At 35.7% G+C, this 13,780-nt stretch overlaps 1 protein-coding gene across 1 annotated transcript in view; it reads right to left on the minus strand.

The window, feature by feature from the left end:
- The window catches only part of dync2h1 (dynein cytoplasmic 2 heavy chain 1), a 256,786-nt gene that overhangs the window by 135,076 nt on the left and 107,930 nt on the right, over positions 1-13,780 (minus strand). The window contains 2 exon segments of the mRNA XM_061919267.1: positions 1,687-1,935; positions 8,021-8,145. Coding sequence (XP_061775251.1) covers positions 1,687-1,935; positions 8,021-8,145 — 374 coding nt within the window.

Raw genomic sequence — 13,780 nt, forward strand, 5'->3', positions numbered from 1 at the left:
CTGGTTGGGCAAACTCCCATGCAACCTCAAGAACCCTGCCGAGAGTATAGAGCTGGTCCACAGTTCCACGACCAGGACGAAAACCACACTGTTCCTCCTGAATCCGAGGTTCGACTATCCGGCGTTGCCTCCTCTCCAGTACACCTGAATAAACCTTACCGGGAAGGCTGAGGAGTGTGATCCCACGATAGTTGGAACACACCCTCCGGTCCCCCTTCTTAAAGAGAAGGACCACCACCCCGGTCTGCCAATCCAGAGGTACCACCCCCGATGTCCACGCGATGCTGCAGAGTCTTGTCAACCAAGACAGCCCCACAGCATCCAGAGCCTTAAGGAACTCCGGGCGGATCTCATCCACCCCCGGGACCTTGCCGCCAAGGAGCTTTTTAACTACCTCAGCGACCTCAGCCCCAGAAATAGGAGAGTCCACTGCAGATTCCCCAGGCACCGCTTCCTCAAAGGAAGACGTGTTGGTGGGATTGAGGAGGTCTTCGAAGTATTCCCTCCACCGATCCACAACATCCACAGTCGAAGTCAGCAGAACACCATCCGCACCATACACGGTGTTGATAGTGCACTGCTTCCCCTTCCTGAGGCGCCGTATGGTGGTCCAGGATCGCTTCGAAGCCGTCCGGAAGTCGTTTTCCATGGCTTCCCCGAACTCTTCCCATGTCCGAGTTTTTGCTTCCGCGACCGCTAAAGCTGCACACCGCTTGGCCCGTCGGTACCCGTCCACTGCCTCCGGAGTCCTATGAGCCAAAAGAACCCGATAGGACTCCTTCTTCAGCTTGACGGCATCCCTCACTGCTGGTGTCCACCAACGGGTTCTGGGATTACCGCCACGACAGGCACCAACAACCTTGCGGCCACAGCTCCAGTCAGCCGCCTCAACAATAGAGGTGCGGAACATGGTCCACTCGGACTCAATGTCCTGCACCTCCCTAGTGACATGTTCAAAGTTCTTCCAGAGGTGGGAATTGAAACTCTCTCTGACAGGAGACTCTGCCAGACGTTCCCAGCAGACCCTCACAATGCGCTTGGGCCTGCCAGGTCTGTCCGGCATCCTCCCCCACCATCGCAGCCAACTCACCACCAGGTGGTGATCGGTAGAAAGCTCCGCCCCTCTCTTCACCCGAGTGTCCAAAACATGAGGCCGCAAATCCGATGACACAACTACAAAGTCGATCATGGAACTGCGGCCTAGGGTGTCCTGGTGCCAAGTGCACACATGTAAAGGTACATACACAAATATGTATAAATACATGTATACATATGGACATACATATATACATACATGTACACATATATTTATATTTATATAATATATATTTGTGTAATTTTGTTTTTGTTTTGATAGAATGCTCCTGTGTTTTAGGTGAGGTTTTTACAATGGAAACATAACAAAAATAAAATGGCAGCCAATGATTCAGAATAGAGTAATATTTGTGTAAATGTGAAATATTCTCATTCACATCTTGTCTTATAACTGATAATAGCTATTGGTTGCTTTCTTGATTAAATAAAATGAAAAAACTACAATAATGAGCGAGTCCTTTGAACGTCTCCTCAAGATTTGTCTACATTTGATTGGTCAGACAGCGGCGGTGCGTTCGGGTGCAGCTGGGACAACTCCCATTGGCAAACAAAGCCAAGCGTCCACATTGCAGGAATGAAACCAACACCTACCGTCTTGAGGTCGGCCTTGAAATGTTTGAGGGAGTAACCCCGGGAGATCTTCGGGGTGAACAGGGAATAGGCGTGCATGTGCGACACCAGGAAGGTGGCGGTGTGTCGCCCCACTCCGCTGCGGCCCGCCAGGAGCAGAGAGCCGCCCGGCCGGCTCAGGACTCGGTCCAGCCGGGACACAAAGTCACACACTTCCCAGAAGAGGAGGAGGTCCAGCTCCCGGTTATCACGACTGTACAGCACCAGTCCCTGGGAGAGAGAGAGAGAGAGAGAGAGAGAGACACACACACACACACACACACACACACACACACACACACACACACACACACACACACACACACACACACACACACACACACACACACACACACACACACACACACACACACACACGCACACACGCACACACACACACACACACACACACACACAGGTGTGATGGGGGTCATACCAACAACATGTATGTGTTTAGACCAGGGGTGTCCAAAGTGCGGCCCGGGGGCCATTTGCGGCCCACAGGTCATTTTTTAACGGCCCCCACGGCACATTGTAAAAATACTATTAACAAAACAAAACAAAAATATAAAAAGTGTTATAAAAGAGCCAACAGGTGAAATGAAACAAGAAAATGTTGCAATGTTGACTCTAATAACACAAAGCTGCCATGCAGGCTGTGTCTTTCTTTAAAAAATAATAATGAATCAAAATCAATGATATTATGAATTATTGACCTATTCAAGACTCCAATAGCGTCACATTAAATATTCCACTTTGAGATATTCTTTGGGGAAAATCTTGCATACCGTATTTCCTTGAATAGCCTTGAATTACTGCCGGGTAAAAGCGCATGCTTACTTTTACCGGAGGGTTAAATTCGTGACGTCACGAGTGACGCTTCCCCTGCCGTCATTTTCAAAATGGCGGAGTTTTTTTGCTTTTACTATGTGTATACCAGGTGTCTTGTTCCACAGCCATACAGAACACACTAATTGTTGTGATATAAAACAAGTTTAACACTCTTACTAATATGCGCCACACTCTGTGAACCCTAACCAAACAAGAATAACAAACACATTTTTGGAGAAATTTGGCTCCGTAACACATTATAAACGCAACATAAGAATTACCCAGAATTCCAATGCATCCATGACTCTTGGCTATATTATACACCTGCTAGCACTAACCCCCCCCCCCCCCCCCCCCTCTCTGTTGAGGTGGGCGGGGTTGGGGGCGCGTGTGTATAATATAGCCAAGAGTCATGGATGCATTGGAGTTCTGGGTAATTCTTATGTTGCGTTTATAATGTGTTACAGAGCCAATGTTCTCCAGAAATGTGTTTGTTATTCTTGTTTGGTTAGGGTTCACAGAGTGTGGCGCATATTAGTAAGAGTGTTAAAGTTGTTTATATCACAACCATCAGTGTAAAAGGTATAGCTGTCGACCAAGTATGGATTGCAATCTCGTATGAGGAGCAGCGAAATGCATGCGTCTTACCGGCACGCAGATAGCATGGTGCAAAGGTGGGCTCGATGACATGTTGTAGAACAGTGGTCCCCAACCACCGGGCCGCGGTCGAAGAAGAATTTTTTATTATTTTTTTTTTATCACACTCAATTTTTTACTGCATGCCACTGGTAAGTGCAGGGGTGAGAAGAGGTTTTAAAATTATTGGTGCCTGCTTACTTTTACCGCATGCCTTGAATACGCGCAGGAGTGAGAAGAGGATTTAAATTAATTAGCGCTCCGGCGGCTATTCAAGGAAATACTGTATTTTGTGTTTGCTATGTTTTCGTATTTGTTTTAAAAAGGGCCTTAAACAAAAAACATAAACAACAATAAAACTTATAATCTAAAGTTGATCTGGAAGTTATTATGTTAAAAGTAAATAGTTAATAAAATGTATAATTTATTTTTTAACACTTTAATGCAGGGATGTCCAAACTTTTTCCACTTAGGGCTGCAGACTGAAAAATCAAAGCAAGCGGGCCATTTTCATCATTTTTATTTTAAAAACCAATACAATATATGTATAAAAAAATGATCCTGGGGACCCCAGAGGGTTTTGGTAAAAATAAAATGTTAAAAATGTGTCATTATTCGGTATTATTTTGTTTTAGTATTATTCAAGTTTTACATTTCCAGATCAACATTAGGTCTATCTGTCAATATAATGATTTTAAAGATTTAAGTTGTATGCTCTTTTTGTCAAAGAAAACCCTGCAATATTATGCAATATTATACTCAATATTTTTTTAAAGTGGAATATTTGAGATTATATAATAATTGGAGCCTTCAAAAAGTCAATAACTCATAACAACATTGATTTTAATTCATTATTATCTTTTGAGCAATGACACTTAAAATCAAATCACACTAAAATTACTAGGGGATCCAAAAGGGTCCTACTCATTTAAGTGTTAGAAAAGAAATTATACATTTCTTTTACTGTTTACTTTTAACACAATAATCTCGAGATCAACTTCATATCTATCCGTCAATTAGTTTTATTGTTGTTTATGTTTTTTGTTTGTTCAGTTTAGGTCCTTCTTTAAAAAAAATAGCTCAGTTTTTTTATATGGCAAAACACAAAATATGCACCATCCATCCATCCATTTTCTACCGTTTATTCCCTTTTGGGGTCGCGGGGGGCGCTGGCGCCTATCTCAGCTACAATCGGGCGGAAGGCGGGGTACACCCTGGACAAGTCGCCACCTCATCGCAGAAAATATGCACCATTTTCCCCCAAAAAATATCTCAAAGTGGAAAATTTAACATGACGTAATTGAAGCCTTGAATATGTCAATAATTCATAATGACATTGATTTTGATTCATTATTATGTTTTAAAGGACGAAACATCCTGCATGGCAGCTTTGTGTTATTAGAGTAAACATTGCAACATTTTCTTGTTACATTTCACCCGCTTGCTCTTTTATATCACTTTTTACGTTTTAAACATTTATCAATCGTATTTTTTAAATGTGCCGTGGGGCCGTTAAAAAATTCCCTTTGGGCCGCAAATGTCCCCCGTGCCGCACTTTGGACACCCCTGACTTAATGAGTAGGACCCTTTTGGATCCCCAATAATATGTTTTTAAGTGTAATTGCTGAAAAATAATAATAATGAATTAAAATCAAAGTTATGAGTTATTGACCTTTTCAATGCTCCATTATTATATAATCTCAAGTATTCCTCTTAAAAATTTTATTGGGTGAAAATATTACATATTTTGTGTTTTTTTTCCATTAAAAAAAACAGAGTTTTCTTGGACAAAAAGAGCATACAACTTAAATCTTTAATAACGTTATATTGACAGATAGACCTAATGTTGATCTAGAGATTTAAACCTTGAATAATAATAAAAATAATAATACTGAATAATGACACATTTTTTATATTTTTTTCACCAAAACCCTTAAGGGTCCCCGGGATCAAGCCTGAGTGGAGGCCCAAATGTATATTTTTTATACATATATTGTATTGGTTTTTAAAATAAAAAATATCAAAATGGCCAAGCTTGTTTTGATTTTTCAGTGTGCAGTCCTCAGTGGAAAAAGTTTGGACACCCCTGGTTTAGACCATGGACCGTTGTCCTTTGAGACATTAGTGATTAAGGGCTGTATGAATAAAATATTGATTGATAAGAAAAAACAAAAGATAGAAGAAAAATGAATGATCGGTTTATGTGACAGGTGAGATGTTAGACTGGCGGTATAAGCAGGGTGTCCAAACTTTTTCCACTGAAGGCCTAACACTGAAAAATATAACCAATTTTGATATTTTTCTTTTTCAAAACCAATACGTTATAGAGATTTGTTTTTAAAACCATTAACATCAAGTTTGGTGCCGGGAACCCAGAAGGTCTCAGTCATAAAAATGTTGAAAACAAGTTTTATTTTAACATACAGTGGTGGTCAAAAGTTTAAATACATTAGAATATTTGTATTTATTTATGTTTTTATCTTTTAATCTTTTATGCTTTTTTTTTGTCAAAACCCTGTTTTTATGCAAAGAATACAATATTCCCCCCAAAAATGTATTACAACAAACATAGGTCAATAATTCATAACACCATTGATTTTTATTCATTATTTGTCAGGCTTTCCTCTGACAGTTTGTCTATGCTTTAGTTTTTTCCTCTGCATTTGTTTGTTTCTTCTGTGTTTAGTATTTCCTGTCCTTAGTTCCTGTCTAGTGCTCTGTTTTTGGTTCGGCTTCCTGTCTGTCTCCCTGTGTCCTGTTTTCACTCAGCTGCGGCTGATTGGCATCTGGTCACACCTGGTGTCAATCAGCCAGCTCCTATTTTACCTGCTTTGTTCCTCCAGTCAGTGCTGGATCATTATATTGTCGTGTCAATGTCATTTTCTACCTGTCATTCCTACTGGTCGTGTGAACGCAGCGTAGCGGTAAGCTATATTTGGTAGATGTTTTGTAGCTTACTGTTTTTTGTTCCCTGCTTCCGATTAGTTTGTTCATAGCCCTTAGTTTGTTATATCTGCCCATGTGCGTGCTTTTTGTTTGTACCCTTTGTTTGTTCTAGTTGTAGTATTTTAAATTAAAACCATGTTTTCCCATTCAATGCCTGCCTCCATCTCTGCATCTTGGGGTTCGTCACCAAAGAACTGTGACATTATTATTGTTTTCAAAGTTAAAAAAAAAACATAAAATCCCACTAAATTCTTGGTGATCCAAAAGGGTCCCTCTCATAAGAGTCAACAATTATTTCCAGTCTAAAGCTCCAAACATCAATTAAACAACAATTATCATTTATCATCACTTATACACAACAATTATCATTTATCATCACTTATAAACAACAATAATAAATTATCATCACTTATACACAACAATTATCATTTATCATCACTTATAAACAACAATAATAATCTATCATCACTTATACACAACAATTATCATTTATCATCATTTATACACAACAATTATAATCTATCATCACTTATACACAACGATTATCATTTATCATCACTTATAAACAACATTAATAATTTATCATCACTTATACACGACAATAATCATTTATCATCACTTATACACGACAATAATCATTTATCATCACTTATACACGACAATAATCATTTATCATCACTTATACACAACAATTATCATTTATCATCATTTATACACAACAATTATAATCTATCATCACTTATACACAACAATTATCATTTATCATCATTTATACACAACAATTATAATCTATCATCACTTATACACAACGATTATCATTTATCATCACTTATAAACAACATTAATAATTTATCATCACTTATACACGACAATAATCATTTATCATCACTTATACACGACAATAATCATTTATCATCACTTATACACGACAATAATCATTTATCATCACTTATACACAACAATTATCATTTATCATCATTTATACACAACAATTATAATCTATCATCACTTATACACAACAATTATCATTTATCATCATTTATACACAACAATTATAATCTATCATCACTTATACACAACAATTATCATTTATCATCACTTATACACAACAATATTCATTTATCATCACTTATACACAAACATAATTATTTATCATCACTGATACACAAACAATTATCATTTATCATCACTTATAAACAACAATATTCATTTATCATCACTTATACACAAACATAATTATTTATCATCACTGATACACAAACAATTATCATTTATCATCACTTATAAACAACATTAATCCAAAAGGGTCCCACTCATAAGAGTCAACAATTATTTCCAGTCTAAAGCTCCAAACATCAATTAAACGTTTTTATAAGTTTTTCATGTTTTGTTTTTTTACTGCAAACATGCAAAATATGCAATATTTCCCCCAAAAAATATTCCAACGTGGAATTTAGGATGTGAAGTAATTGCTGCCTTGAATAGGTCAATAATTCATAACAACATTTGACATTTATTCATTACTATTATTAGTATTTTTTTTTTTAGTAATGAGACAGTTTATAAGAAAACAACAGCCTGTGTGGCAGCTTTGTGTTATTAAAGTCAACATTGTGGCTCTTTTTTGTCACATTTCACCTGTTTTTTTTTTCTATTTAAAAACAAAAAGCTTTTATGATGTGCCACAGGCCATTTAAAAACTTGGCTGTGGGCCTTAAATGAACCTCAGGCCGCACTTTGGACACTCCTGATTTAAAGGTCGCCACAGTGCTGAATTATTCAGGGCTAATAAAGAATGAGATACAACCTTCGGGGAAGAAAGTTCCATAGAGGGGAGGGGTTAGGGATGGACAAGATGGTAGATCACACTCAGAGGAAAAGAGAAAGAATCATGTTGTCGCACCTTCTGAATGATCTGCTGGAGGTCGGCAGAAGAAAGACGTCCCAGTGGTTTGCCGTGAGGAGGGAGGGTCTGGCCTGGAGGCATCACAACCCCCTCAGAGACCCCCCAGGTCACATAGAAACCATCTGGACAAGCATGACACTTTATCATCACTTATACACAACAATAATAATCCATCATCACTTATACACGACAATAATAATTTATCATCACTTATAAACAACAATCATCATTTATCATCACTTATACACGACAATAATAATTTATCATCACTTATACACAACAATAATCATTTATCATCACTTATACACGACAATAATAATTTATCATCACTTTTACACAACAATTATCATTTATCATCACTTAAAAACAACATTAATAATTTATCATCACTTATACACGACAATAATCATTTATCATCACATATAAACAACATTAATCATTTATCATCACTTATACACAACAATTATCATCACTTATAAACAACATTAATCATTTATCATCACTTATACACAACAATAATCATTTATCATCACTTACTGTATACACAACAAAAATCGTTTATCATCACTGATACACAAACATAATAATTTATCATCACTGATACACAAACATAATAATTTATCATCACTGATACACAACAATTATCATTTATCATCACTTATACACAACAATAATCATTTATCATCACTTATACACAACAATTATCATTTATCATCACTTATACACAACAATAATCATTTATCATCACTTATACACAACAATTATCATTTATCATCACTTATACACAACAATAATCATTTATCATCACTTATACACAACAATAATCATTTATCATCACTTATACACAACAATTATCATCACTTATAAACAACATTAATAATTTATCATCACTTATACACAATAATCATTTATCATCACTTTTACACAACAATTATCATTTATCATCACTTATAAACAACATTAATAATTTATCATCACTTATACACGACAATAATCATTTATCATCACATATAAACAACATTAATCATTTATCATCACTTATACACAACAATTATCATCACTTATAAACAACATTAATCATTTATCATCACTTATACACAACAATAATCATTTATCATCACTTACTGTATACACAACAAAAATCGTTTATCATCACTGATACACAAACATAATAATTCATCATCACTGATACACAAACATAATAATTTATCATCACTGATACACAACAATTATCATTTATCATCACTTATACACAACAATAATCATTTATCATCACTTATACACAACAATTATCATTTATCATCACTTATACACAACAATAATCATTTATCATCACTTATACACAACAATTATCATTTATCATCACTTATACACAACAATAATCATTTATCATCACTTATACACAACAATAATAATCCATCATCACTTATACACAACAATTATCATTTATCATCACTTTTACACAACAATTATCATTTATCATCACTTATAAACAACATTAATAATTTATCATCACTTATACACGACAATAATCATTTATCATCACTTATAAACAACATTAATCATTTATCATCACTTATACACAACAATAATCATTTATCATCACTTACTGTATACACAACAAAAATCGTTTATCATCACTGATACACAAACATAATAATTTATCATCACTGATACACAAACATAATAATTTATCATCACTGATACACAACAATTATCATTTATCATCACTTATACACAACAATAATCATTTATCATCACTTATACACAACAATTATCATTTATCATCACTTATACACAACAATAATCATTTATCATCACTTATACACAACAATAATAATCTATCATCACTTATACACAACAATTATCATTTATCATCACTTATACACAACAATTATCATTTATCATCACTTATAAACAACATTAATAATTTATCATCACTTATACACAATAATCATTTATCATCACTTTTACACAACAATTATCATTTATCATCACTTATAAACAACATTAATAATTTATCATCACTTATACACGACAATAATCATTTATCACCACATATAAACAACATTAATCATTTATCATCACTTATACACAACAATTATCATCACTTATAAACAACATTAATCATTTATCATCACTTATACACAACAATAATCATTTATCATCACTTACTGTATACACAACAAAAATCGTTTATCATCACTGATACACAAACATAATAATTTATCATCACTGATACACAAACATAATAATTTATCATCACTGATACACAAACATAATAATTTATCATCACTGATACACAAACATAATAATTTATCATCACTGATACACAACATTAATAATGTATCATCACTTATACACAAACATAATAATTTATCATCACTGATACACAACATTAATAATGTATCATCACTTATACACAAACATAATAATTTATCATCACTGATACACAACATTAATAATGTATCATCACTTATACACAAACATAATAATTTATCATCACTGATACACAACATTAATAATTTATCATCACTGATACACAACATTAATAATGTATCATCACTTATACACAAACATAATAATTTATCATCACTGATACACAACATTAATAATGTAACATCACTTATACACAAACATAATAATTTATCATCACTGATACACAACATTAATAATTTATCATCACTTATACACAAACATAATAATTTATCATCACTGATACACAACATTAATAATTTATCATCACTGATACACAACATTAATAATTTATCATCACTTCTACACAAACATAATAATTTATCATCACTGATACACAACATTAATAATGTATCATCACTTATACACAAACATAATAATTTATCATCACTGATACACAACATTAATAATTTATCATCACTGATACACAACATTAATAATTTATCATCACTTATACACAAACATTATAATTTATCATCACTGATACACAAAAATAATGATTTATCATCAATTATATACAACATTAATAATGTATCATCACTTATACACAAACATAATAATTTATCATCACTGATACACAAAAATAATGATTTATCATCACTTATACACAACATTAATAATGTATCATCACTTATACACAAACAATAATTTATCATCACTGATACACAAAAATAATGATTTATCATCACTTATACACAACAATAATTAAGTATCATCACTTTTACACAACAATAATAATTTATCATCACTTATATACAACATTAATAATGTATCACCACTTATACACAAACATAATAATTTATCATCACTGATACACAAAAATAATGATTTATCATCACTTATACACAACAATAATAAAGTATCATCACTTTTACACAACAATAATAAGGCAGCATAAATTATTGTTTGGGCGTGTCATGATCCAATATTGATATTAGTCAAATATCAGCAGGAAAACAAGTGCTGGATTATACTGGAGGTGCTTTCATGTAACATGTGTGATATCATGTGCGATACAAGCAGTCCTGCGGCGTGTTTACTTGTGTGTGATATCATGCGCGATACAAGCAGTCCTGCGGCGTTTTTACTTGTGTGTGATATCATGTGCGATACAAGCAGTCCTGCAGCGTGTTTCCATGTATGTGATATCATGTGCTTTACAATCAGGACTGCAGAGTGTTTACAAGTGTGATATCATGTGCGATGCAAACCGTTCTGCAGCGTGTTTACTTGTGTGTGTCCTGCAGAGTGTTTACATGCATGTGATATCGTGTGCGATACAAGCAGTCCTGCAGCGTGCTTACTTGTGTGTGATATAATGTGCGATACAATCAGTCCTGCAGCGTGTTTACATGTGAGTGATATCATGTGCTTTACAATCAGGACTGCAGAGTGTTTACAAGTGTTATATCATGTGCGATGCAAAGAGTTCTGCAGTGTGTTTACTTGTGTGTGATATCATGTGTGATACAAGCAGTCCTGCAGAGTGTTTACATGCGTGTGATATCATGTGCGATACAAGCAGTCCTGCAGCGTGCTTACTTGTGTGTGATATAATGTGCGATACAAGCAGTCATGCAGCGTGTTTACTTGTGTGTGAAATCATGTGCGATACAAGCAGTCATGCAGCGTGTTTCCATGTATGTGATATCATGTGCTTTCCAATCAGGACTGCAGAGTGTTTACAAGTGTGATATCATGTGCGATGCAAACAGTTCTGCAGCATGTTTACTTGTGTGTGTCCTGCAGAGTGTTTACATGCATGTGATATCATGTGCGATACAATCAGTCCTGCAGCGTGTTTACATGTGTGTGATATCATGTGCTTTACAATCAGGACTGCAGAGTGTTTACAAGTGTGATATCATGTGCGATGCAAACAGTTCTGCAGCGTGTTTACTTGTGTGTGATATCATGTGTGATACAAGCAGTCCTGCAGCGTGTTTACTTGTGTGTGATATCATGTGCGATACAAGCAGTCCTGCAGCGTGCTTACTTGTGTGTGATATAATGTGCGATACAAGCAGTCCTGCAGCGTGTTTACTTGTGTGTGAAATCATGTGCGATACAAGCAGTCCTGCAGCGTGTTTCCATGTATGTGATATCATGTGCTTTACAATCAAGACTGCAGAGTGTTTACAAGTGTGATATCATGTGCGATGCAAACAGTTCTGCAGCATGTTTACTTGTGTGTGTCCTGCAGAGTGTTTACATGCATGTGATATCATGTGCGATACAAGCAGTCCTGCAGCGTGCTTACTTGTGTGTGATATAATGTGCGATACAATCAGTCCTGCAGCGTGTTTACATGTGTGTGATATCATGTGCTTTACAATCAGGACTGCAGAGTGTTTACAAGTGTTATATCATGTGCGATGCAAACAGTTCTGCAGCGTGTTTACTTGTGTGTGATATCATGTGTGATACAAGCAGTCCTGCAGAGTGTTTACTTGTGTGTGATATCATGTGCTTTACAATCAAGACTGCAGAGTGTTTACAAGTGTTATATCATGTGCGATGCAAAGAGTTCTGCAGTGTGTTTACTTGTGTGCGATATCATGTGTGATACAAGCAGTCCTGCAGAGTGTTTACATGCGTGTGATATCATGTGCGATACAAGCAGTCCTGCAGCGTGCTTACTTGTGTGTGATATAATGTGCGATACAAGCAGTCATGCAGCGTGTTTACTTGTGTGTGAAATCATGTGCGATACAAGCAGTCATGCAGCGTGTTTCCATGTATGTGATATCATGTGCTTTACAATCAGGACTGCAGAGTGTTTACAAGTATGATATCATGTGCGATGCAAACAGTTCTGCAGCGTGTTTACTTGTGTGTGTCCTGCAGAGTGTTTACCTGTGTGTGATATCATGTGCGATGCAAGCAGTCCTGCAGCGTGCTTACTTGTGTGTGATATAATGTGCGATACAATCAGTCCTGCAGCGTGTTTACATTTAAGTGATATCATGTGCTTTACAATCAGGACTGCAGAGTGTTTACAAGTGTTATATCATGTGCGATGCAAAGAGTTCTGCAGTGTGTTTACTTGTGTGTGATATCATGTGTGATACAAGCAGTCCTGCAGCATGCTTGCTTACTTGTGTGTGATATAATGTGCGATACAAGCAGTCATGCAGCGTGTTTACTTGTGTGTGAAATCATGTGCGGTACAAGCAGTCCTGCAGCGTGTTTCAATGTATGTGATATCATGTGCTTTACAATCAAGACTGCAGAGTGTTTACAAGTGTGATATCATGTGCGATGCAAACAGTTCTGCAGCGT

The sequence above is a fragment of the Nerophis ophidion genome, linkage group LG13, assembly GCF_033978795.1.
Source record: "Nerophis ophidion isolate RoL-2023_Sa linkage group LG13, RoL_Noph_v1.0, whole genome shotgun sequence".
Classification (NCBI taxonomy): Eukaryota; Metazoa; Chordata; class Actinopteri; order Syngnathiformes; family Syngnathidae; genus Nerophis; species Nerophis ophidion.